This window comes from Electrophorus electricus, chromosome 16, assembly GCF_013358815.1.
Source record: "Electrophorus electricus isolate fEleEle1 chromosome 16, fEleEle1.pri, whole genome shotgun sequence".
NCBI classification, from domain to species: Eukaryota; Metazoa; Chordata; class Actinopteri; order Gymnotiformes; family Gymnotidae; genus Electrophorus; species Electrophorus electricus.
In genome coordinates this window covers 16,621,547-16,649,347 of record NC_049550.1, presented here as the reverse complement: position 1 = coordinate 16,649,347, position 27,801 = coordinate 16,621,547, and the positions used below count along the sequence as shown (strand labels likewise).

Below are 27,801 nucleotides of genomic sequence, written 5' to 3'. Positions count from 1 at the left end.
CACCATAACTCCCACAGATGCATAAATTATATAAACTACAACCTTATTTAATGAAATATGAATTCTTATATGAAGATAAGAACATAATGAACAAGAACATAACCAGTTATGTCCAAATTTTATTTAGCGAGAGAGAGAGAGTGAGACAGAGAGAGAGAGAGAGAGAGAGAGAGAGAGAGAGAGAGCGAGAGAGAGAGAGAGAGAGAGAGGTGTTGAGAGGTTTATGAGTATGAGCAAAGTTGTAGTAAATACTCCCAAGTAGATTGAACACATTTACATTTACAGCATTTAGCATCCAGAGCAAGTTACACAAGTGCTTTGTGATTTACTCATAGAATAAACACAAGAAAACAAAGAGGTGTTGCTTTCTCTTCCATTACAGCATGTAAAATCCTGCTATTGAAGGAAAACCAGCATTTTAAATTTTGAAGTAAGCTAAACATGAGAAAACAAAACACCTGCCCAAATGAACATTTACAAGTGGAAGATCCTTTGAGAGACAGGGAAAGTTATACAATCTATATTTTGTAAAATGCATGTAAATAAAAGCATAAACTGCTAAACTAGCCTGATCAAGTGACATGTTTGACAGAAGCATATTCATGTGTCCTCCTCCATCCTGAAGGTCTCCTTGGTAACAGCATCATTAGAACTGTCTGCATTCTTATAAAACTTCACTGTTGTATAAATTAGAGCTTCATCAGACGTCCTTGCTGACTGCCGTGTGTCAAACACTGAGGAATTCTCAGAGAGAATTATAGCATTAGCCGAAACAGTGTGTGTCAAATCACAGGGCTTTGTGGGTAACTGGGCTTGGGCATAAACAGTTAGGGAGGGATCAGAGGGGTTTGTGGGTAGTTTGACAGTAGAGTAGACTGTAGGAGCTCCAGTGTCTGAGACAGAATGACTTCTGGTGTCTTTAATCTCATTGTCACAGACAGAAAGTGGAACCTGAGTAAAGAGGAAAAAATGTTGCGACCTAAACAGCAGTGTCTATGAATGAGATTGAATGTTATTTTTGTTTGTCTACTACTCTTCGCATTCAAGTGAGGTACAAAAATTTATTTTTGGAGTCATATTAATGAAATATGTGTCTATAGTTTCCCTGGACTGCCCAGTTTGAACGCTGGGTGGTGTCAGGAGTAGCAGGTGTTAACAGTATAAGGGAACACACAGGTGCATTTATGTCATTTATCCAGAGCAGGAAAAGAGGTGGTGTTGGATGTGGGAAACACTTCATTTTTGACTGTCATGAGAAACTCACTAGAAACAGGACACTGCACAGAATAACAGCAGGTAAACTTGAAACGCTCAGTATTCTCAAGGAAACAGAGGCAATACTTTGCAACGAGGAAGTGTTAGAGAAACATAGGAAACATAATGAATCACAGGTGTACCAAATTAATACTCTGTTAATGATGATCTCTTTGGAGGATTCTGGGACATGTAATGTATGGTGGTTCCAGAGGGCTGCATGCCAAGTGCATTATAATTCTATTACATATGTAGTGCATTATAATTCTATTACACATGTAGTGCACCTGTTCCAGTAGTGGCCTGCTAATGACCTACAATCATGACTCACCTTATGGATGTGTAATACACTCATGACTCACCCCATAGATGTGTGATACACTCATGACTCACCCAGTGGTCGTGTGAGGAGTCTTGGAGGGACTGACGCTTGGACGATGCTGATCCTTGACATTAATCACAAATTAATAAATTGTAATCACATACTACATGAATACATGGTATTGTTCACATTTCACAGTTAGATACTCACATATATTTACATTAATCTGAGTAGGTACTGTTCAAATGCAGATAAACAGTAGAATACTTAGGCATTAGTTTCTTGTCTTTAGTCCATATTCTAACAGTGCTCATTCATGTACATTTCTAGCCAGCAGAGGGCAGCAGCAGGCAGCTCTGGGGTATAATGAGTTCTGTTCATGACTAATACATTTGTTTAATCTACAATGCTTACAGCACAGATAAATGCTGCACTCCCATCTGGACATACAGATCTGAATGTGTTATCCTCATGACAATGTTGATTGATAAGTATTGTTTTATGTGATCATTTTTGAAGGGTGTGTGTGTGTGTGTGTGTGTGTGTGTGTGTGTGTGTGTGTGTGTGTGTGTGTGTGTGTGTGTGTGTGTGTGTGTGATACCCTGCTCCTTTCTGCTTCTCTTTCTGAGAGTCACTGTGAGAAATGAGGTTCCCATCAGAAGCAGCACCAGAATCACACACACAACACTGATCACAGTGGAAGATGGAAATCCTGGAGAGGACACAGAATCATAATCAGTGAACCAATCACATTTAACCTTTATCCTGATCATTCAGAAGTGTCTGATGAAGCTGACAGTATGTGAGTAGTTTCACTCCATGCTGTACAGTCCTGATACAGTGTGTCAGCACCTGTACCAGGAGAGGAAGCTGATGTGTGTTTGGATCCTGAGAATGTGGTTGGTGTGGTGAACTGTGGACTGATGCATGATGATGAATGTGATGATGAGGTTGAAACAGGAATCTCTGGATAAATAGAAAAATAAACACAGGAGTGACAGATAATCTGAGTCCATGTTATTATTGGTATAGACTGTGGACAGTGACATGTGTCCAGTGCATCTGTAACATATTTTAATGTATTTGCTGTAGAAGAGAATGTGACAGTTGCTTCAGATGTTGTGCATGGAGTTGCTTATATATTCTGCGGTTGTAAATGATGAAGGTGTTTGTGGTTGTATTTCTGGACAAGCACTCTAAAGCTTAAAGATTACTAAAGTAAAAGGCTATGTGTGTTTTAACAGATTTCTGAACGAGTAATGAAATATGCGGTTCATTTGACTCTCACACTTATGAATGTGTTTAATGCACATCACATTTGCTTTGACATGCTGAATACCGTTAAGTGAAGATACATTTAGCAGAATAAATTAGATGGATACTAATGGTCAACTTCTAATTCAGACTCTTCTCATTTAGAGAGTATTAATTGCTGATCAGACACATGGGTCAGACAGGAGCAGTGAACAAACTGCTCACAACTACCTACAGACACTAGACTTTACAGTCTTGCATACCTCAAGATTAGAAACATATTAGACAAGTTTAGCATGAACAATTAAACATGATTTCCTCTAGATTGTGAAAACAACAAATATTACATAGGTCATGTTATCTACTCACCTGTAACTCTCAGGTAGATCTGTATACTATAAACCCGGTATCCATGATTTGATTTCCAGTTTGATGTAGCTCCACACCAGTATGTACCAGAGTCCTGCACTGTTACATATCTAATAGTCACAGTCAGGATTTGCTTTTCTCTGTCATCATACAGTGATATGTTTCCCTTAGTTATATGTATCTCTGTCTTATTAACAAATGTTTTATCAGAACAGACAGCAGTGTTCACTCTCTTGCAGAAAAACTTGGGTTCAGTCTTGAAGGATTCTGGGTATTTGCAGCTGATGTTCACACTTCCTCCTAGATAGCAGGTCTTATTGATGGGATTTCCATAGTGCAGACCTATCAGATCAAAACATTTGCATTTATTAACAATGTTTAGTATTTCTATTCTAGAACATACCATCCTAATAAAAAAGTAATAATAATAATAATAATAATAATAATAATAATAATAATAATAAAAAGGAAATGTGACACTTTTTGCTTTACTGGTATTAACCTGACTGACATGATGATGACTGGTTTAGGAATTCATAGAACAATGATCTGATTCAGAGATCAGATCTACTTCAGACACACTTCCATTACTGCTACAAACCCATGAAAATATCAAGTTTAGCTTAACCAGTGTACATTTACATTTTTGGCTTTTAACACACGCGCTTATCCAGAAAAAAAAGTGCAGTTTGGAGAAGTTAGGTTATTCTCTCTGAAAGCGTTTGTGGCTAAACTGTATGTTACATGCTACTAACCTGCTGTTACATTGAGCTTCACTTCAGTGTAGGTGTGCAGTTGATCAGATACATTAAGAGCACACTGGTATGTTCCAGTGTCATTTACACTCAGCTCTCTGATAAACACATTAAAGAATCCTACACTTCTGTTATCATAAACTGAGAATCTGTCTTTATGAGTCCACATACTGTTTGGATTTGTTGTTATTTGATCTAAACATGACTGATCTGTTACATTCTTACAGAAAGATTTCAATTTGGTTTTGTATTCATCCTCATATTTGCACTTGATAGTGACTCCTCCTCCTGGACATGCAGTCACTGATCTAGACACCACATCCTTGGACTCTCCTGTATCTGAAAGACATGACAAACATCCATGTAAGCAATGGCTTCATATTGAAGTTGATCATTTTGTTTCAATTCATCCTTCCTTTTTTCTCAGCTGTGTTTTAGTCTTGGTTTGATTTGTTCTGCATGTCACTGTATGAAATTCCCTGGGAGATGTTATCAGTTATAAGACCATTGTACCACTGATCATCAGTACTGCAACATGTGTTTGAGGGGTGTGATCTTAAATGGGATGATTACAATGTCACTGTAATGGGGCTCAAACCCAGGACAGAGAGGTGATGACCCTGACACTCTGCTGGGTGAGTTACCACACTTTAATGAAGGTGGGCCCGTGTGCAAAACAGTTAGATCTTAGAACAGGTAAAACAAGAGAAGTAAAAAAACAACAACAGTAGGGAATCTAACCCCGACCACTTTGTTGCAAAGCAAACAAGCTCCTGCTAGACTAAAACAACCTGCGCGTATATATCGCACTTCACAGGAATGGAGGATGACAAAACAGGAGGAAAAACTAAACACCATGCTGAGCGTGGACAAAGGGAAAACAAAGGATGCCACAGGAAGAATGGTAGCCCCGATGCACTGGGGAAAACCAAACTCTGAAACTTCCCAAACAAAAACAGAAAACAGAGAGGAACATTAGTGGCTAAGGGGAGCCTTGGGAGAGAACCAGACTTGAGAGGGGAAAACTGGAGAAGGGAGGGGACATGTAAAAACACAGACACCCTCACAGCGCAGAAGTGAGGTGTAGCACAAGGGCTCACAGACCTCCATACCCAGAGTTACCAGCTAGGAGCTTGGATCAAAACTTTAGCAAAGACCCAACACTGAGTGACTGTGTCACTGGGCTTATATAGATCTACCCCAGCTGTTGGGCATCAAGCCTGATTAGTAGTGTCCCACACTGTCATAAGGACACTCAGGACTTCTGTGGCTCAGAAACTCCAGTGGCTCAGAGACTTCCAAGTAAAAGTGGAAAAATATATATATATATATATGTTTCTATGAGGTCTTTGTGGTTACCCATATTTAAAATTCATTCTGTCACTGTTCTATTGCTTCATCTTCAGAAACTGTACTGCTGTAGTGTCACCCATGCATCTTTTGTTGCTAACACAAGGATTGCTCTTTCCTGTAGATGTTACTCACAGGTATCAAGAGGAAGTGATCTCCAGCTGCTGCTGGATTCAGCACTTACTCGTTTTTGTTGTCCTGTAGTAAACTACAGCTGTTTGGCAACATGCCAATATCATATTTCTAAGAAGGTGAAAGGTTAGAGTATCTTCCCATTTGGGTTTTATTTAGTAATATCCTGGTTATAATTTAAATGTGTGCTTCACTTTAGAACAAATGTGACTACGAGTATACATCAGCTCCACACTGGTACCTTTTCTTGACTTCCACAGTGAGGCTTCTGATCTTCCTGTTTTACACATTTCAAAATGCAGTTCTGATTCAGTCAACACACAGTGGCAATGAACTGCTAATCAAACTATCTTTGAGTTTGTGTTAACTCTTTAAGTCTCATCTTTAAGCAAAGACTATATTTGACCCTGCTGATAATAATGATTAAAGGTTAATTTTCATACCTGAAATCAGGTGCCGTGTGAAGATGAGAAGAATCTTCATTCTGAGTTCAGCTTTATGTTTGCTGACTCCAACTCCTAGATTAGATGTGTGTTCGAGATTGTGTGTGTCTGTCTATGTAGGTCCCTGCCCCTGTATCTGGGCTTACTAACTCTGTTCATCTTCTTATGGCTTAACTCATGAAAAAAAACAAAAAAAAAACAAAACTCATTTCTATTTTTGAGGGCAGTGAAAAAATAGAATGGCATTAAGAGAGAGAGAAACATGCATCTAAAACTATTTTTGTTCTCTCTCTCTCTCTCTCTCTCTCTCTCTCTCTCTCTCTCTCTCTCTCTCTCTCTCTCTCTCTCTCTCTCTCTCTCTCTCTCTCTCGCTCTCTCTCTCTCTCTCTCTCTCAGCTCGGCAGTCAAGGGGACTTGTCCCTCCACACTTGCACACCCTGTCATGAAGAGGTCTAGACCAGGATGAGTTCTCCATCCCATACACCCTGCACTCCACCCTTCTCTACTTTACCAAGACAGTAGAGACAGTCTGGTTTTGACTGCCTTTATGTATCTGAGTCTTGTGTTCATGCCCTTTCTGTGGTTCTGGGTGTGACAGTGATTATTTACTTATATTTTTGTATTTCTAGAATGTTAGAATACATTTATATTATAAATAAGCAGAGGAGGAAGAAGAACTGGAATTTCATTGGCCTCATCCCCCATTTTAACCATTTTAACCAATAACAGTTTTAATCACAGAAATGATGGTTTGTCCACACCACCATGTTTACACTAATTGTGACATAGAGGAAGTAGCGTCATTATAGCTTTGGATCTCATACCTTGTATTAATAACACATGCAGTAAAAAGTTCTTACCCACTTCCTGTGTAAATCATTATTTCACATATGCTACAGCCCTTTAGTATACTGTCCTGGAAACTTGAACAAACAATGTACTCATTAATATTATGATGTATTGTAACTGCATCTACTTCTTTGGATGCTTTGAGCTGCTCACTTACTTTTAATACATATCTCCTGCATACAGAAACCCAAAAAGCCATTTCAATTCTCTGCTCTGATTCTGCAGAATGGAAATAATTTTAAATAGTTGTGTACTTCAAGTTAAAATCTGTAATAGCCTGACTTACAAGTTACTGATAATTTTTTTAATATTCCTTTGAGTGCAATATCCATCCCTGCTCAAATGTTCTGAACTGTATCTTCTGTACGTAATTGGTGATTTCATGCTGCACTGTATTTTCTTCAGGTCAGCTTCCTTCACAGAACTTGCTCACTGTACCATATTTCTTCTGTTGTTTCATACATTTTCTAAATGATCTCACCACCTTTCGGCATACTGCTGAAATAAGAATATTTACTGTTTTATAGAACATTTTGATCTTCTTGAGAACCACTTTAAGAGCTCATTCCAAATTTGATGTTTGGAAACCTCATGTCTTTACAGACATTTTTAAAGTTTTTGTTTTATTTCTTATTTTCCCTCATGAGCTGTTCACTATGTGGTTTGTAACAAGTGTGTCACTTCCTGACAACTATTTCCCAGAGTGCTTTGTGACTATTGCAAGTTTGAGGTAGTCTGATCTCTGATCTCATGCAACAACAGTTGTTTGAGATCATATAATTTCCTGGAATGAGGGATAAGTTTAGAATTATTGATAACAAAACAGACGTTGGATTAGTGAAAACCTCACAGTGACACTGGTGGGAACTGGAAAACCTCTAAAACTCACACGGTTGATCAGCTGAAAACACCCTTCCTCTGGTTAACCTGTAGACATAAAGGTCTAGAAAATGTTTCAGTCTCAAATAAAATAATGTAATTTTCTTATTTCTGTTGTGTACATATTTAATCCCTTCAAATATTACCAATAAAAAGAGCAGAGACTATTTAAACAGAGTTTATTTAAGCTGAAATCTCCAATTTCTTTTATGAAAATTATGAAAGCTGCCTTTGTGTATCACATAGAAATTATGAACTAAGGTAAGTAAAAGACTCATTTCAATGAAGAAATGTGTTCCGCCATCTAGTGGGGAACAATGGAACTCCTGGATGTTTTGTGCTACTGAGCCACGGTGGTGTGGACATCACGTGACCTCAGAGCCCTTTGCACATAATTGATGGTTCAATAGAGCCACTGAGGGTTTAGCCCCGCCCACTGCTGCTGCCAATACGGCACAACAGTCTAAGCACATTATTTACATTGTAGTGCATTATTTACATTATTTACATCAAATATGGCCATCACAATTCAGATCTAGATACTGAATGACTCCAACTACAAAGATAAAACACTGGCTCAAACACAAACAAAGCTGTAAACTTTGCACACATTTTAATTAAATCAAATATCCATGATCAGGTTATCAGTCTGATTCAGCTCACCAGTACTGACCAGAACAAAGCATCTTCACAGTGACCATCAGATATGTAGCAGATCAGGACTCTATCATCATATAGAGACATGTGTCACAAATTTATCATTTATCCATCTCACACTCTCTTTAACTGATGTTTTATCAGACAGGCTAATATTAGAATAGCAAAATATCTCATGTAGGTCCCTTTGATTGGCATATTAAGTGCCAGGATATGCAGTGATTATTAATAATTGTTAGTTGATTAGAATACTTATCAGATTTTTCATAATTGACTCTCATATTGTGGAAAATCCATTACAAAGTCTGGCATGTAAGAACAGCTATAAGCCTCAGCTGCATTTATTCCAAAGAAAAGACCCCAAGTGGATACTGCATACAGTTATAGATTGGGAGCTCAGACATCAGCTTTACGTGATATTCTCAGTCATTCTCACAGTTTTATGTGTTCAGATGTTTGCAGTGACATACTAGTTTCTCAGGAAGAAATTTACAGTCTTCTTTACTTAACAGTCATGCTCTGTTTAGGTGGGCTTTAAGTAGATCAGAAGTTTGTCTCTGGAAAAAAATGTTAAAACCATAGAAGATATATGGTTTAAACATAATATATTAACAATGAAAATAAAGCAGTCGTCCCTTCATTCGTGAATTATATGATCCACTTTCTCTCTCCTACTCTTCCCCCGCCCTGTTCTCCCAGAAGCCGTGCAGTAGCTGCACTGATCACATGCGCTCATGCACACATCAGTTACAGTATGTGTGTCTGTGGTATGGTGGCTGCAAAAAGTCAGTCATTCCCAAGTCTGGGAATGCTGGTCCAAAATAATTTTAAAATGTACAAAGCTCTAATCCTAGAATCGCCCCTGTTTCTAATGAGTCATGTATTTCTACTACGGTGCTCACTGTAACTTACTCGCTTTGTGCTCTAAATGGCAGTACAGGCTCAGAACAGGCTCCGTGACAAACACGGGCCGACTGGCCTTATCTTCTTGTAAATAATTGATTGGTTGATTGATTGTATGATTCTTATTTTGGCTTCTAGAAGCATTCAAATGATCCAGTCAGAATCCACACAAACATGCTGCTGTTTCTCTGCCCCCGTACCACTGACAGTGCTGCAGCTAACAGACAGAGGCAGCACACTGGTGACTTGTACTTCCAGCTCTCATCCCCAGCCCCTCCCCCTCTCCCTTACACAGTCTTCATAAAAACATGAAAGAATGCAAGGGTAACCAATTAAAAATGCAAGCGTAGACCCATCCTGTGACATGATTAACAGTGGAATATTCACACGAGTCCTCCTTGGAGGTCTCCCTGGTCACAGCATCATTAAAACTGTCTGCATTCTCAAAACTTCACTGATGCATAAGTTTGAGCTTCTGCAAACAACCCTTCTGACTGATTTGTATCACACACTGAGGAATCAGAGAGAAGTGTGGGTAATTGAGCTGTACAACAAGTGTCCTGATCAGGAGAGTTTGACGGTAGTGGAGCAGTAGCAGAACCAGTATGTGTAAGATCACAGAGGTTTGTGGGTAATTGGACTTAGTCATAAACAGCTTGGGAGGGACCAGAGGGGTTTGTGGGTAGACTGACAGTAGAGTAGACTGTAGGAGCTCTAGTGTCTGAGACAGAATGACTTCTGGTGTCTTTCACACTAGTTCAGTATATGTGATGCATACCTCCTATGGTGTGAACAGCTATGACAATATGATAAATAAATAGATTCGGAAGGTTTACATTATGGAGACAAAGAAGACTCCACTAAAAGCTATAAAATGTATACAAAGGGAACGCCTTTTGAAAAGAAAAATGACATTCAGTAAATGCAAAAGAATGAAGATAGTCCCTCATCATCGCAAAGATCGTTACATGATGATAAGTAAACTTTAATTTATTTTGGAAATACTAATTTAGCATATAAGTTCATAATATAATTATTGCGGTTGAAACCATTATTATTTACAGTATTATACATTTAGTGGTCACTTTATTGGACACATAACCACGTTGATGGGGTTATCACCTCCATTTGACTGCACTCCAGGACATTTATTATTATTATTATTATTATTATTATTATTATTACATATACGGCATTTAGGCAGACGTTCATATCCAGAGCAACTTACAAAAGTGCTTTGTCATTTACTCATAGAATGAATCCTAGTACTGTACAGCAGGTTATTGTTACAGGTTATTATTATTATTATTATATTTGTTTTAATTTGTGGGTGGTGGGGTAACTATAATCTATGTAGCACTTACTCTGGTACTAGGTCTATCTTGGTATAAAGGCTACAGTTCTATTAAGGATGATCAGTGGAAACTGGATGCACCTGATCTCAGTTTTGAGTGTCATGGCAAAGGCTGTGAATATTTGCAAAAATTCCAAACTAACATTTTTTCACTTTGTCCTTATGGGGTATTGTGTGTAGAATTATGAGGAAAAAATGAATTTGATTTTGGAATAATGCTGTAACATAACAAATTGTGGAAAAAGGCAAGTGTACTTTCTGGATGCATTGTATATTCTCTATGAAAACAGCTGGGTTGAGAATCAAGATTTAAATCCAGATTGGTCCTTGGGCAATTTTTCAGTACTGATGATAACAATTTGACCTCAGAATGCTTCAATAACCTCTGGTGCAATTAGAAACAACTGAGAAACAATTTGTCCTTCTTCTAAGCCAAACTACTAGCAGCATCATTCAGTGAATGGAGGTCTTTAATAATGATCAACATCAGCTGTCAGGCATTACAAGAAGTCAACCATTAACACTAAAATAATAATAATAAGTCTTGCAGATGATTTATAAAAAACAAGCTACACAAATGACAACATGTATTTAAATACATGCGTAAAGAAGATGTTTGTGTGTACTAAATGTTTCTCATTTTTAAAGCTCAGTGGATCCAGGAAGATCAACTTAAACAGGGTTTTCTGGGTTTTATCAATTTTGCATGTGTTTTTACACACATAAAACTTTTAGAAACCAAGACCTCCAGACTAAGGATGCATGGTGCCATTTTAGTTAAATAAATGGCCTTATAACAAACACTTAAAAATACAATAAAGATTTACACACACACACACACACACACACACACACACACACACACACACACACACACACACACACACACACACACACACACAGAAAAATACACTCTGTACATTGCTATCTGATAATAATATAACTTCTCTTGTTGTTTTGCAGGCATGACAGAGCTGATCCTTGTAGGTTCAATGCCAGTCAGCACTAGACAGGTATCAGGCCTTGAACTAAACCACATGCCATCCAGTGGACAGGGACAGTACTGAGGACAAAGTCAAATGTGATGCTAATACTGTTGTATACCTACTCTCTCGCAGAATTTTGTTAATGTTTCTGAAGGACACTCAATCTATTAAGGAGACTAGATATGCATTTAAAATGGCTGCAGAACACTGAGTAAAGTGGTACTATGCAAACTTCTCTATAGCTACAATATTTGTGCTATAACAATTCCACAGTAATGTAGAAGGTTTCAACATACTTTAGCTTGACTGTATTGATGAACATAGATAGAATCTTTACACAAATTGTTCTTCTGCAGAATGAGTGCATCTATCAGGAGATTGAAGATCAGGAGCTGAGAACTGCAGTAACGTCCACACTCACCACTGTCTACACCACAGTGGGGTCTTCACACACTGTAATCTACTCCAGTGTAGATGAACCGTCTGACTCCATCACATACTGCACTGTAAATGTGTCTTAGCAAAGCACAACCCACGCACTAAACTCCAAGTGAAGCTGAGGACTCTGTGATTTACTCCAAAATGACCTTCTAAGTGTAACCAAAAAACCCAGTCTGTCCATAGTCATCAACAGAGCAACACATAAGACTGAACAACTGGCTCATTTAATCATCCATTTAAAGGCTGCAAACAGTTGACAACTCAGAAAAACTTTTCCCTTAGAAAACTGCATAGCTATCATAACAGTCTATGCACAGCTGATCTGGGGAGGTGCAAGCCACAGAGTAATTGTGAGCAGAAGACACTCAGAGTAATTGTGAGCAGAAGACACTCAGAGTAAGTGTGGGGAGAAGAAGACACTCAGGGTAAGTGTGAGGAGGAGAAGAGTAAATGTGTGTAGGTATTCGGATCTCCTTACTCAACTTGTGGAGCTGGCAGTACTGCACTGTTTAAAACTCTCAAAGGAACGTTTGCCAGTGAGCTGATTCTGCACACAGGACTCTCAGTAATAATATAATAATATACATGTATCATGTATGTAAATGTTATTCTATTTATTCTGTTTTTGTGGCAGTGGAATTTACCTGATGAGTTCAGGAGGAAACAGTGCCATCTGGTGGAAATAATATGCTTTTTATATTAATATGCTTTCTGATATATTAAAGGTTTTCGTGTGTAAAAAACCTTTTACAAGCTAAAATAAATTGTCCAAGTGGATCTAATAACAGGGTGCCTAAGGACAGACTCTAACAAGAAATTATGTGAAATGTATGCCTACTGTATGTGTATGTGTTTGCATGCGCATATGTGTGTGTGTGTGTGTGTGTGTGTGTGTGTGTGTGTGTGTCTGTGTGTGTGTGTGTGTGTGTGTGTGTGTGTGTGTGTGTGTGTGTGTGTGTGTGCTGTGTGAATTAAAGAAAAATGACAAAGTGAGGGAAAATAGGAGACGGTGACTGTATATTTTAAACTCTGTATAACACAAAACACTTCCCTCAGTACTTAGTTATTCCAAAATCACAGACAGACACACCCAGTTCAGCACAAATGGCAGCCACACCCTACTCCTGCTGAACTGACCAGAGCATATTTACAAGGGAGTCTATTGTAACAGGTACCACCTTAGGCCTTTTAAAAAGCAACATCACTGGTGTCAATAAACTACAGGTTTATTAATGCAATTTAACAACCATAAATGTACATACATATACACACACTAACATCATTGTTCTGCATCGGACTAGTGCTGAAGTCAAACCTCACACAAATAAACTATGCACTCCTGTTGCAGTCTTGCACATTATCCTACTTGCTGTACTAAACCAGCACTGTACTCTGAACTGTTCTGGCTGCTACCGGTGACTGCTATGTTCAGGGTAGCATGTCACTGTTTCCTATGCACAACTGGCTTTACATATGCCCAGTACTGTGTACTGGACTAAATAATTGCATTGTCTACTCATTTTGTATTTGTCCTGTCCTGTATTTATTATTGTTTATTTAATGACATTTTTGCACTATATTGTACTGTTTGCACTTGTGTAGCATGTTGTCTGTTGCACTGTTGTTTTGTGTTGCACCATGGTCCTGGAGGAACATTGTCTCGTTTTTGTTGTGTACTTGTATATAGCTGAAATGACAATAAAACCTCTTTGAACTTTGAACTTTGAACTTGAATAAAGTAAAATACAATGAGCGGAAAATCTGGTTCTGCATTACAAGCACAAAGGGCTTCACTGACATTTAACGTGGTCACCATCACACATGTGCATAAATCACTTCGTCAATACAATTCATGATATTTTAGCTTATTTCCACACCACGCCTAATAAATCCCTGCCATAAAATTAATTGCACTCACACCATTCAGATGTGGAGTAACTGAGCAAAAACACACAAGTAAAACCTCATTTTACTGTGTGATTATTTTTCCTCAGAAAGACATGATAAGTTATTAGGGTATACAGTCTATGCTGACAAACCTGTTGCACTCAGAGATTAAGTGGGTAGACATACTCTACTGCAGCTGTACTCGTACTGCAGCTGCAGTGATGCTCACTGAACTCTAGATGGCAGTACTGGTATGCTGCACTGTAGCATGGACCTTTGACTAACTGGGAATATCTTAACCTCTTCCCTTCCTCTAGGGGGTACAGTCCCTGCTTCTCATAGGTGTGTGTGTGATTTGATTGTAACATGCTGGTTTCTGTCTGTAAAGAGTCCTTGTGTTGAGAAAGGTACTATATAAATGTGTCAGATAAGTGAAAGTTTGAAGTTTGGATACATTAAACTCTACTGGGTAAAATTGCTACAGGGGAATGGGGACCAGACAGAGGGCCCATTTAGCAATGCCAGGTTGCATAAAATGTTTTTACCACTAAATGGCACAGTGGTGCAGCAGAGTGTACAACTGTGGAACCAGCTACCAATAACTGTACAGCTCTTTGTTTGTGACAATGTGCCAAACAAAACATGAAATGTTTTTAACCTAAATGGAAACAAACAAATACATAAGATTAGTTCGTCATTACGGCAGACTATTTAGGACAGACAGCATCTGAGACCTTAGTCTTTGTCATAGCAACACAGACACAGACAATACAGTTGCTGCTTTGGTCTGATGTACAGTAAAGCAAAAAGTCTAAAGTAAAGGAAAGCACAACAGTATATATATGAAATAATGACACACACAGGAAAATGTGCAGGGAGGCTTAGAAATGAGTCTGAGAAAAATAAAAAGGAAGTGGCAGGAGCTCACTGTGGGTTTTTTGTTTTTCTGAACATGCATATTGTTTATAAAACACCTGGACAAAACATGTCCAAGACTTCCTTCACATCATTGTTTAACATCAGTGTGTTCACCACTGTGTGTGAGGTCACATTAGGACTTAGGTGATGGCTCTCCAGATATATACTACACCTGATCTTGGACTACGTCACACTCTCAGTGAACTCAGTTCAGTCACACTCTGAAAGAAAGATAGAAAGAGAGAAAAGAGAAAGAAATGAGAAATCCAAAGACAGAGAGAAGAGCTCTGAAAAAATGAGAGAGAATAGAGGCGGTGATTGGTTACACACACCACTTTAAGCAGTGATGAGAACTGAAGGGGGAAGTGTCAGACTATGAGACAGTTCTCACAGAACTCTCACCACCCAGTTCAACATGTGGACACTTATACTCGTCTTGTCCAGTCTATTCCCAGGTGAGTTGTCCATTTACTGCTCACTATCATCAGACAGGTTCAGCACATTATTAGTTTACCTGCCACACAGAGAGGGACTTGGTAGTGAAGTGAATAGTCATAACAGTGGATCTTCTGCATGTTCTGTACCTTACTAACACAATGATTTATTTTACAGCTGGAACTGCTGCTGTAACTACAGTAACTGGATACAAGGGCCTTTCAGTTCAGATCAGATGCCCCTATAAGTCTGGATATGAAACCCACTTGAAGTACCTCTGCAGAGGAGAGTGTTATACTTTCCGGACTAAGAACATCCCTGTTGATTCTAAATCTGCTAAAGACGAGAGATTCTCTCTGAATGATGACACAGCAGCCAGAGTCTTCACTGTTACCATCACTGATCTGAGATCTGAGGATGGAGGAAAATACTGGTGTGTGACAGAGCAGACACTGCGTGATGACTACACAGAGATTCTGTTAGTGGTTAAAGTGGGTGAGTGATGAGCAGATAACGACAGTTATGATGATGGTGATGATGATGATGATGATGATGATGATGATGATGATGATGATGATGATTAACTGAGGCGATTATGTGAAGTAGGGATTTATAATACATAAAAAACAAGATTTTTGTGTGTACTGAATATGAGAAATATTTGAAATTTAGAAGTCTGTTTCTGTCTTTCAGACACACCTATGAATGTTATTGTCTCACACTCCACCTACACCCCTCCAACACCTGATCCCAGCACATCGGTGTATACTGAGTCCACATGGTCATCTGGAGGTAGGCAGAGATAAAAGGTAGACATCTATCTATTTACATGCCTAACAAGGGGTTATGCTGTTTTAAGCCACAACATTGCTAGGTTACCACTGTTGGGCCCCTGAGCAAGGCCACTCTCATTTGCACATGTACTTGTTCACTGTAAGCTTTTCTTTTTTTGAATAAACACTAAACATTAAATGCTGTAGAAAATTCTCTCTGGATGATGTAACAGAAGGCTGAGTCTTCAATATTACCATCACTGATCTGAGATCAGAGGATGGAGGGATATACCGGTGAGTGACGGTGTAAACACTGCTTGACCAATACACAGAGTGTGATTAAAAGTGGTCAGTGTAAGATAGGGGACAATAAATTAATTCTTACTATTAGAATATATACATATTCTTAAACACTGATACTATCCTGCTAAATAGTACCTCAACAGGAATATAGAAATATAATCAAATAATCACTGTGGATATGAATAGCTTCACATGGACCAAGTAGGCAAGTAGTTTAATGGTTCATATATGTTGGGCTGCTTTTATACACTTTGAGTTTGGCAGTTCTTTAACATGAGAGAGAGACAGAAATAATGAGAGAGAAAACAAGCACAGCACCACCATAGACCAGAGAGAGACACAGGAAGTGTTGCCATGGTTACATATGAGTTTGAACCATGCAACTGACCACTGCAGGTTAGAGTGTGAAGAGCTTCTGTTTTCTATAACTGTCATGTCTCCTGTCCAGCTGAGATGTTTGTCCTTAGCATTTTACAGTAGCATTCACTTCTTTAAAATGAACCCTCTGTAATAATGGCTATCTACCTGCAGTTTTCTGTGATTCATACAGGATCATTAGCTAAATGTAATCATTGTTTTCCACTGACAAACAATTTTTTTTTTCCTGAACATGGTTGTGAACTCCTGTCCACTGTCTCTAAGTAAGATTTAAGTAACACTGGATTTTTGAGAAACTTAATGTTTCAGCTGTAATGTCATCTTTTAATACTTCCATCTGCATCTATATAAAATAATTAACATTAAATTCTAAGATGAATGGAATGTATCTACTTGCATATTTCCTGAAACCGTTAGAGTGTAATCTCACTGGTGTAGATTCCTGTGAGCTGTTCCTGAGCCATTTCAGTGGATAGCAAACTACACTCTATTACATAGGAAGGATATGCTTCTGTGAAACACAAAACTCACCACAAACTTATAGAAACTGAATTAATTATGGTAAAGAGTAAAAGCTAAAAACCTCTCTGTCAGTTTAGATGGCAGGCAGGGCCGTGAATAACATCACTAAAGGGACTCTATCATACCACACATCCCTGTCACCTCGCCCTCACACACTCATTCCTACACACTTTACACACACAGTATAACAGCAACGCATACATGTACATCACTACCTCTGTAGCATCTGTATGTCAACAACTATAACCCCAGCCTTACTGCTAGTGGAACCCCCCCCCCCCCCCCCCCCAAATAAATAAATAAATAAATACTAATTAAAAAAAATACCAATACACAGTTAATATGATAATATCTTTCAGTAGGCATAGGTTTTCATCAGTGATCATGCTGTCAGTGAGTGTCATGTTCCCTCCTTTCTGTCACAGTCATGGGTGGGAATAACAGAAGTGGGCCACAGAAACAACATGCTGTAAAAATGCACAGTCAATGTTCAGAGGGAGATTCAACTTTGTTATTGCTCCAGTACAGTACAGTACCTATAATGTGTGCTCTCTCTGACACATACAGTATGTGCTTCTCTTACAATGAGTATGCTCACCACAACTTGTGCAATATAAAGTGCTGAAAATGTTCCAAAAAATATGAACTCTGCAAAGTGCATTTTGTTGCCTGTACTGGTCATGAACTGCATGACCTTTTGCTCTCTGTGTGCATATTTCCTTGTACAGTATTTCCAGGTCTGGCTGTGTACTTCTCTATTGCTGCTGGTTTAGTGTTGGTAACTGCTGGTGTGATTATAGCAGTCTACTACAGAATAAAGAAAAAAGGTAAAATGCACTTTAAATTACAAACATAAGATGACCATATGCTAAACATATTCTGAATTACACTCAGTCGTTAGTGAAGAGTTTGGTGTGTAGACACTGCAGCACAGTGACTATGAAATAAGGTTTAGAATGACCTTTTGAATTCAGGGGTGTTTATGTTGGTGAACCACACAGGAATCTTGTCTTCAGAAAATGAGAAACATACTCGCATACATGCTCAGATAAATATTCAGATACATGATCAGTTACATGTGGGAATCTGTTCAGGTTCTTGTCCTGGCCAGTCGAGATCATTCCACTCTTTAGCTTTAAAAAAGACTCCATCTGAACACAGCAGTATGTTTGTGGTCATTGTCGTCCTGTAAGATAAAGAAACACAGAGTCTTGAAACATCTGGATGATGGGAGCAGTTAAGATGCTTTGTGGAAGTCGCTGTTGTAGAACAGTACAGATGTTTACATATGCTTTTTATAACATGTAGCTTGACCTTTCTGTTCTTCAGTACCACTTCATCAGTGGTTTATCTCTTATTGGAAACCCTTATGCTGGAAAGTTGTTTGTTGTTTTCTTTCACACAACTATATCTTGAACTATATCTATATCTTGATTGTTATCTGATTTCTGGTATAAATGTGTGTATCATTTAATTAATGCCTATAGTATCCACTATAATTGTAGAAAACCTGTTTCAGCCCAAATCCAGTATACTGAAGTGGGAGATCAGAGCAAAAACCAACCAAAAAAACCCTTATGGACAAATTCTAATTGTGGAGTCTGTAGTAATAATCAGTGTATTAAAGCTAAATGTATTAATTCTCTGTCTGTTAATACTCAGTAGTGTTAATACTCAGTGTGTTAATACTCACTATATTAATACTCAGTGTGTTAATACTCAGTAGTGTTAATACTCAGTTTGTTAATACTCAGTGTGTTAATACTCTGTTTGTTAATACTCAGTGTGTTAATACTCAGTGTGTTAATACTCACTCAGCTTTACTACACCTCTACTTTTTCTCTGTTGCCCTCATTTTCTCCCTACAGACCCAGAGACAGTAACACAGTCTAGAGAGGTGGGTACAAAGTCACATGATAAAATATGATCACATGATTTGCATCAGTCATTCATTAGACACATATCTACAACTGTTACATTTTAATTTGATCCCTTTCAGATAAATGAAGATTATGTAAACATCTCACCAAATTTTGCTTTTGAAAATAACCAACCAGAGTCTGTCTATCAGAATTTTGGCTTCAAAAATAATCATTAAGATTCCGTGTAATAAGTCTGAGCCCAGAGACTAACCACAATCAACTTAGTCTAAAGAAGATTGATCATTTAGTTAAAAGCTTCAGAGGTGTCTTACATTTACCAGCTCACTACTGTTCACCTGTGTAACTGATTACCTGTGTAACTGATCATCTGTATACCTGTACATGTTGTTTCGTTAACTGATTTATGTAAGCATTGCGTAACTCTACTTAATTACAAGAGTAAGTAATTACATTACAGCAATACAACCTATTACATTTACCACAGTGGTCTCTGTATAGAGAGGTAAAGTATTAAAATTAAACAAATAACAGACAGTATGATTTTGTTCAGTATAAATCAAAATGACAGTGCTTATCACCATGGTCAGCTCCAACAACACTGACCCAGACAACACAACTAATTCCATCTTTGACTCAATATTCGATCAGCCTGTGTGCAAGGAAGAATTTAGGACCCTGATCCAGAATCCCTCACATTAATAATATGTAATGTGTTCAGTGTTTGTTGAAGCTTCTGGAGCATGCAGTAGATTAAAGGGTAACAGCTCACACTGAAAGAGTGACGGACCACACGCCACAGGAAGTGGTGTGCCATGCTCTTTGGAAAAGTAATTAATAATATTAGTCAGAGAATAGGAAGTGGTAAAGACAAAGTGCACATAATGTGTAAAGTACATATAATATATAGACAAACATACACATAGTGTTTAAAGTACATATATATATATATATATATATATATATATATATATATATATATATATATAATGTTCACATTATGTTTAAAGTGCAAATGATATATAGACAAACTTACACGTAATGTATGTACTCTTCAATGTAAAATAATGTTGGTTGAAACCAAATGTTCCCCTTAAATAATATAAACAGCAAAATGTTAAGGTTTAATTTATGTACTTGAGTTAGGGGAGCTTACACTGTTGCTGATTAATGTCCCCATGTGCTAAACAGAGGCAATAGTGCCATCTAGTGGAAATGTTCTGAAAATTAAAACCCTGTTCTCCTGCAGCAGGGTGCAACCTAGTGAGTGTTCAGATTGAATGTTGTTTCATAGAATTATTACAGAATTTTAATTCCACAAATTTGACAGTCCATGAGCGTACTGAGGAATATATGATTACATTTTTTAAAAATGTAACAACGACCTTCAGTAACAAAACTGAGCAGAAATACAATTCTCTAAAGTTTTACAGGTCTGTGATTGAAGTGTTTGCAGGTTCTCATTCAACACAACCAGAAAATGTGGTTGATGTGGGTCTCAGTGATGCCACATAGACTACAAAGTGTTCTTTGGATCTCCATGAGAAGACTGAATAATATCCAGAGGCTACCAAATAGTGAAGTGTGGTGTATCTCTCCAGAAAACCGTTAGAGTGTTATCTCACTGGTGTAGATTCCTGTGAGCTGTTCCTGAGCCATTTCAGTGGATCGCAAACTACACTCTATTACATAGGAAGGATATGCTTCTGTGAAACACAAAACTCACCACAAACTTACAGAAACTGAATTAATTATGGTAAAGAATAAAAGCTAAAAATCTCTCTGTCGGTTTAGATGGCAGGCAGGGCCGTGAACGACATCACTACAGGGACGTGACACACCCGGCCCGGCTCAAACCACATTATCTCACTCTACCATATCACACATCCCTGTCACCTCACCCTCACACACTCATTCCTACACACTTTACACACACAGTATAACAGCACAGCATACATGTACATCATTACCTCTGTAGCATCTGCATGTCTACAACTATAACCCCAGCCTTACTGCTAGAGGAACCCCCCCCCCAAAAAAAAAAAAAAAATTCTATTAATGCCAGTCTATTTTTCATTGCCCTCAAAAACAGAAATGAGAGTTTTTTTATATGAGTTAAGCCATAAGAAGATGAACAGAGTTAGTAAGCCCAGATACAGGGGCAGGGACCTATATAGACAGACACACACAATCTCTAACACACATCTAATCTAGGAGTTGGAGGCAGTAAACATAAAGCTGAACTCAGATTCTTCATTCTTCTCATCTTCACACTGCACGTGATCTCAGGTATGAAAATCAATATTTAATCATTATTATCAGCAGGGTGAAATATAGTCTTTGTTTAGATGGTCACTTTTGGTGAATTTTTAGATCTTACTGGGGTCTCAACAAACGTAACTGGATATTTGGGAGTCGCCATGAAGTGCAAAGATGAGACTTAAAGAGTTAACACAAACTCAAAGATAGTTTGATTAGCAGTTCATTGCCACTGTGTGTTGACTGAATCAGAAATGCATTTTGAAATGTGTAAAACAGGAAGATCAGAGGCCTCACTGTGGAAGTCAATAAAAGGTACCAGTGTGGAGCTGATGTATACTTGTAGTCACATTTGTTCTAAAGTGAAGCACACATTTAAATTATAAGCAGCATATTACTAAATAAAACCCATAAGGGAAGATCCTCTAACCTTTCACCTTCTTAGAAATATGATATTGGCATGTTGCCAAACACCAGCAGCAGTTGGAGCTCACTCCCTCTTGATAGCTGTGAGTAACATCTTCAGGAAAGAGCAATCCTTGTGTTAGCAACAACAGACGCATGGGTGACACTACAGCAGTACAGTTTCTGAAGATGAAGCAATAGAACAGTGACATAATTAATTTTCAATATCGGTAACCACAAAGACCTCATAGAAATACATTTTTTTTTCCACTTTTACTTGGAAGTCTCTGAGTCACTGGAGTTTCTGAGCCACAGAAGTCCTGAGTGTCCTTATGACAGTGTGACTGTAAGGGTTGGCACCAGGCACACTACTAATCAGGCTTGATGCCCAACAGCTGGGGTAGATCTATATAAGCCCAGTGACACAGTCACTCAGTGTTGGGTCTTTGCTAAAGTTTTGATTCAAGCTCCTAGCTGGTAACTCTGGGTATCGAGGTCTGTGAGCCCTTGTGCTACACCTCTCTTCTGCACTGTGAGGGTGTTTGTGTTTTTACACGTCCCCGCCCTTCTCCAGTTTTCCCTTCTAGAGTCTGGCTCTCTCCCAAGGCTCCCCTTAGACACTAATGTCCCTCACTGTTTTCTGTTTTTGTTTGGGAAGTTTCAGAATTTGGTTTTCCTCAGTGCATCGGTGCTACCATTCTTCCCATAGCGGCCTTTGTTTTCCCGTTTTCTACAATCAGCGTGGTGTTTAGTGTTTCCTCCTGTTTTGTCATCCTCCATTCCTGTGAAGTGCGATATATACGCGCAGGTTGTTTTAGTCTAGCGGGAGCTCATTTGCTTTGCAACAAAGTGGTCGGGGTTAGATTCCCTACTGTTGTTTTTTTTTTACTTCTCTTGTTTTACCTGATCTAAGATCTAACTGTTTTGCACACGGGCCCACCTTCATTAAAGTGTGGTAACTCACCCAGCAGTGTCAGGATCATCACCTCTCTGTCCTGGGTTTGAGCCCCATTACAGTGACATTGTAATCATCCCATTTAAGATCACACCCCTCAAACACATGTTACAGTACTGATGATCAGTGGCATAATGGTGTTATATATGATAACATCTCCCAGGGAATTTCATACAGTGACATACAGAAGGTGCAGAACAAATCAAACCAAGACTAAAACACAGCTGAGAAAAAGGGAAGGATGAATTGAAACAAAATGAACAACTTCAACATGAAGCTGTTGCTTACATGGATGTTTGTCATGTCTTTCAGATACAGGAGAGTCCAAGGATATGGAGTCTATATCAGTGACTGCATGTGGAGGAGGAGGAGTCACCATCAAGTGCAAATATGAGGATGAATACAAAACCAAACTGAAATCTTTCTGTAAGAATGTAACAGATCAGTCATGTTTAGATCAAATAACAACAAATCCAAACAGTACGTGGACTCATAAAGACAGATTCTCATTTCGTGATAACAGAAGTGTAGGATTCTTCAGTGTGTTTATCAGAGAGCTGAGTGTAAATGACACTGGAACATACCAGTGAAGCTGAAGTGAAGCTCAATGTAACAGCAGCTTAGTAGCGTGTAACATAGAGTTTAGCCACAAACGCTTTCAGAGAGAATAACCTAACCTCCAAACTGCACATTTGTTCTAGATAAGAGCGTGTGTTAAAAGCCAAAAATGTAAATGTACACTGGTTAAGCTAAACTTGATATTTTCATGGGTTTGTAGCAGTAAGGGAAGTGTGTCTGAAGTAGATCTGATCTCTGAATCAGATCATTGTTTTATGAATTCCTAAACCAGTCATCATCATGTCAGTCAGGTTAATACCAGTAAAGCAAAAAGTGTCACATTTCCTTTTTTATTATGATTATATTATTAAAATTATTATTATTATTATTATAGTATTACTTTTTTATTAGGATGGTAAGTTCTAGAATAGAAATATTAAACATTGTTAATAAATGCAAATGTTTTGATCTGATAGGTCTGCACTATGGAAATCCCATCAATAAGACCTGCTATCTAGGAGGAAGTGTGAACATCAGCTGCAAATACCCAGAATCCCACAAGAATGAACCCGTTTTTCTGCAAGAGAGTGAACACTGCTGTTGGTTCTGATAAAACATTTGTTAATAAAACAGAGATACATATAACTAAGGGAAACATATCACTGTATGATGACAGAGAAAAGCAAATCCTGACTGTGACTATTAGATATGTAACAGTGCAGGACTCTGGTACATACTGGTGTGGAGCTACATCAAACTGGAAATCGAATCATGGATACCGGGTTTATAGTATACAGATCTACCTGAGAGTTACAGGTGAGTAGATAACATGACCTGTGTAATATTTGTTGTTTTCACAATGTAGAGGAAATCATGTTCAATTGTTCATGCTAAACTTGTCTAATATGTAAAGTCTAGTGTCTGTAGGTAGTTGTGAGCAGTTTGTTCACTGCTCCTGTCTGACCTGGGTGTCTGATCAGCAATTAATACTCTCTAAATGAGAAGAGTCTCAATTAGAAGTTGACCATTAGTATCCATCTAATTTATTCTGCTAAATGTATCTTCACTTAACAGTATTCAGCATGTCAAAGCAAATGTGATGTGCATCAAACACATTCATAAGTGTGAGAGTCAAATGAACCACATATTTCATTACACGTTCAGAAATCTGTTAAAACACACATAGCCTTTTACTTTAGTAATCTTTAAGCTTTAAAGTGCTTGTCCAGAAATACAACCACGAACACCTCCATCATTTACAACCGCAGAGTATATAAGCAACTCCATGCACAACATTTGAAGCAACTGTCACATTCTCTTCTACAGCAAATCCATTAAAATATGTTACAGATGCACTGGACACATGTCACTGTCCACAGTCTATACCAATAATAACATGGACTCAGATTATGTCACTCCTGTGTTTATTTTTCTATTTATCCAGAGATTCCTGTTTCAACCTCATCATCACATTCATCATCATGCATCAGTCCACAGTTCACCACACCAACCACATTCTCAGGATCCAAACACACATCAGCTTCCTCTCCTGGTACAGGTGCTGACACACTGTATCAGGACTGTACAGCATGGAGTGAAACTACTCACATACTGTCAGCTTCATCAGTCACTTCTGAATGATCAGGATAAAGGTTAAATGTGATTGGTTCACTGATTATGACTCTGTGTCCTCTCCAGGATTTCCATCTTCCACTGTGATCAGTGTTGTGTGTGTGATTCTGGTGCTGCTTCTGATGGGAACCTCATTCCTCATAGTGGCTCTCAGAAAGAGAAGCAGGAAGGAGCAGGGTATTACTACACACACACACACACACACACACACACACACACACACACACACACACACACCCTTCAAAAATGATCACACAAAGCAATACTTATCAATCAACATGAGGATAACACATTCAAATCTGTATGTCCAGATGTGAGTGCAGCATTTATGTGTCCTGTAAGCATTGTACATTATACACATTTATTAGTCATGAACAGAACTCATTAGACCTAAGAGCTGCCTGCTGTTTCCCTCTGCTGGCTAGAAATGGACATGAATGAGCACTGATAAAATATGGAATAAAGACAACAAACTAAAGCCTATGTATTCCACTGTTTATCTGCATTTGAATAGTATCTACAGTTGAAGTGTTTAATGTGCTCAATATCATGTATTCATGTAACATTTTATTATTTAATTTATTCATTTGTGATTAATTCCTTAATTCCTTCTCAGCATCGTCCAAGGGCCAGTCCGTCCAAGACTCCTCACACAGCCATGGGGTGAGTCATGACTGTGGGTCATTAGCAGGCCTACACCTGTAATAGAATTACAATGCCTTTTCTAGCACAGTCACAAGGAGGCCTGATGTGTGTGAGCATGGTTACATACAGGCTACAAGAAATCTTAAATCTGCATGTCTTTATTATTTAAATTTATAAAATAATAAACATATTTAGCTTTAAGATTTCAGACAAACATAAAAATGTAAAAAAAAAAAAAGAAAAGAAAGAAAAACAACAGTTCCAAATGTGTCTCCAGTCCAGTTTCTAGTGCATTTCTCATGACAGTGCCTGTTGCTCCCTTATACTGTATTTACACCTGCTACCTCTGACACCACACGGTGTTCAAACTGGGCAAAGCAAAGAAACTACAGACACTAGTGACCTTACTATGCCTCCAAAAATGAATTTTCATACCTCACATGAATGAAAAAAACTAGAAGACAAAAAAAAATCAATATCATAGTTTAAGTTCAAGTTCACAAGATAACCTTTTTTTCTTATTTCTTTGAGGTTCGACTTTCTGTCTGTGGCTATGGGGATATTAAAGACATCAGAAGCCATTCTGTCTCAGACACTGGAGCTCCTACAGTCTACTCTAATGATTGTCTACTCACAAATCCCTCTGATCCCTCGCAAACTGTTTATGCAAATGTGCAGTTACCCACAAACCCCTCTGATCTCTCCCAAACTGTTTATGCAAATGCACATTTACACACAAACCAGTTAGAGCCCTCCCAAACTGTTTAGGCAAATGTGCAGTTACCCACAAACCCCTATGATCTCTCCTAAACTGTTTATGCAAATGCACAGTTACCCACAAACCCCTGTGATGCTCCATGTACTGTTGACACTACTGCTCAGTACCATTAAACTCTCCTGATAAAGACATTTATTTCATGGCTCAATTACCCACAATTCTCTCTGATTCCTTGGTGTATGACACTCACAGTTTGAAATCTAATTGCAGTAACAGTAGTCAGCATTCTGAGGCAGGAAGGCACCAAGTCCAAATTGAATTTTGCATAACATATTGCCTGCTTAGGTTCCTCCATGAAACCGAGTTTGGAAGGCAAAATTGCTATATCCTCTGCTGTCCAACATCTCTCATAATCCTGTGTGTCACTGATGATTCGTCAAGAGGCAAAACATGTCAGAAGCACCAGTGATGTGGTGGACAGCATTTTGTAAATGTTTCTTGACAAATATTACTAAGTTATTTATATTTATAGAAATATTTATATATTATATTTCTGACAGGAAATAGGCAGTAATCCAAGCCAGTATAGCCAGTAAGATGTCTTGCTAACATTAGCATAGCATGTTATTTGTAATTGTTTTAAGGTAACATTTTATTTCTATTGAGAAATTCCTTGTGTAATCTTTGTATATTCAGTGTTATCTTCAATGAATTATGAAGATACACTTAGATACAGTTAACGGTTATGTTAAAATTCCACTGAGACTAACATATTTTTCTGTGTTAGCGAACTTTAACAGGGTGATTTTCCTTATCACTATTATGTTAGACACTCCATCAGTTGATAGTCAGCTGTTGGTATTTTGGCAACTCCCTTTGAAGTGTGTCCTGAACATGGTTCAGTTTGTAGGGAACTTCATACCAAAATGTTGCCACAATACGAACTATATTTTTTTCATGTTCTTTTATATCTCCTTTTCATTCAAATGTGTGTGTGGTTTTTTTTTTTATAAAGTCTGCTTGAACTTTACGCACGTGTCATGACCAGATTGTAGCTGTTATGTTTCAGCAGAAACAGGCAAGAGGCAGAATGCAAATGCAATTGGTGGCTTAATAAGTGAGGGTAACAAAATATGGAGGGTAACAAACCGAGGCAAAAGGAAACACAAACATAAATAATACACAAACGGAACAAACAGAAAATAAATGGCGAGCGTAATCAAAATACCACAGAACAAAAGTTTCAAAAGACTTTTGTCACTTCAACTATATACAAGTACACAGCAAAAACAAAACAATGTTCCTCCCAGACGATGGTGCAACATAAAACAAAACAGACAACACTCTTCATTAGTGCAAACAATACAATACAGTGCAATAATGTCATACAATAAATAAATACAGGATAGGATGCTGCAGCACCATTTTTCCAGATGGCAAAAGGGTGAACAGTTTGTGTGAGGGGTGTGTGGGATCTCCCACAATGCTGATGGCTTTACAGATGCAACGCGTCATGTAGATTTCCGGGACAGCGGGAAGAGAGAACCCAGTGATCTTCTCAGCTGTTCTCACTATTCTCTGAAGG

General features: G+C 38.2%; 2 protein-coding genes across 2 annotated transcripts in view; one reads left to right on the top strand and one right to left on the bottom strand.

The window, feature by feature from the left end:
- LOC118242725 (CMRF35-like molecule 5) overlaps positions 1-27,801 on the bottom strand; it is a 90,302-nt gene that overhangs the window by 14,646 nt on the left and 47,855 nt on the right. The window lies entirely within an intron of this gene.
- On the top strand, positions 15,121-19,480 carry LOC118242726 (CMRF35-like molecule 5). The gene is made up of 5 exons (XM_035535059.1): positions 15,121-15,208; positions 15,366-15,683; positions 15,882-15,980; positions 19,033-19,061; positions 19,164-19,480. The coding sequence occupies exons 1-5, from the start codon at positions 15,169-15,171 to the stop codon at positions 19,260-19,262; spliced, it is 585 nt and encodes a 194-aa protein (XP_035390952.1). The 5' UTR covers positions 15,121-15,168; the 3' UTR covers positions 19,263-19,480.

Coding starts and splice junctions, on each gene's coding strand:
- LOC118242726 (XM_035535059.1), top strand. CDS start 15,169: ATGTGGACACTTATACTCGTCTTGTCCAGTCTATTCCCAG. Junction 15,981..19,032: donor GTCCACATGGTCATCTGGAG/GTAGGCAGAGAT, acceptor TTCTCCCTACAG/ACCCAGAGACAGTAACACAG. Junction 19,062..19,163: donor CAGTAACACAGTCTAGAGAG/GTGGGTACAAAG, acceptor GATCCCTTTCAG/ATAAATGAAGATTATGTAAA.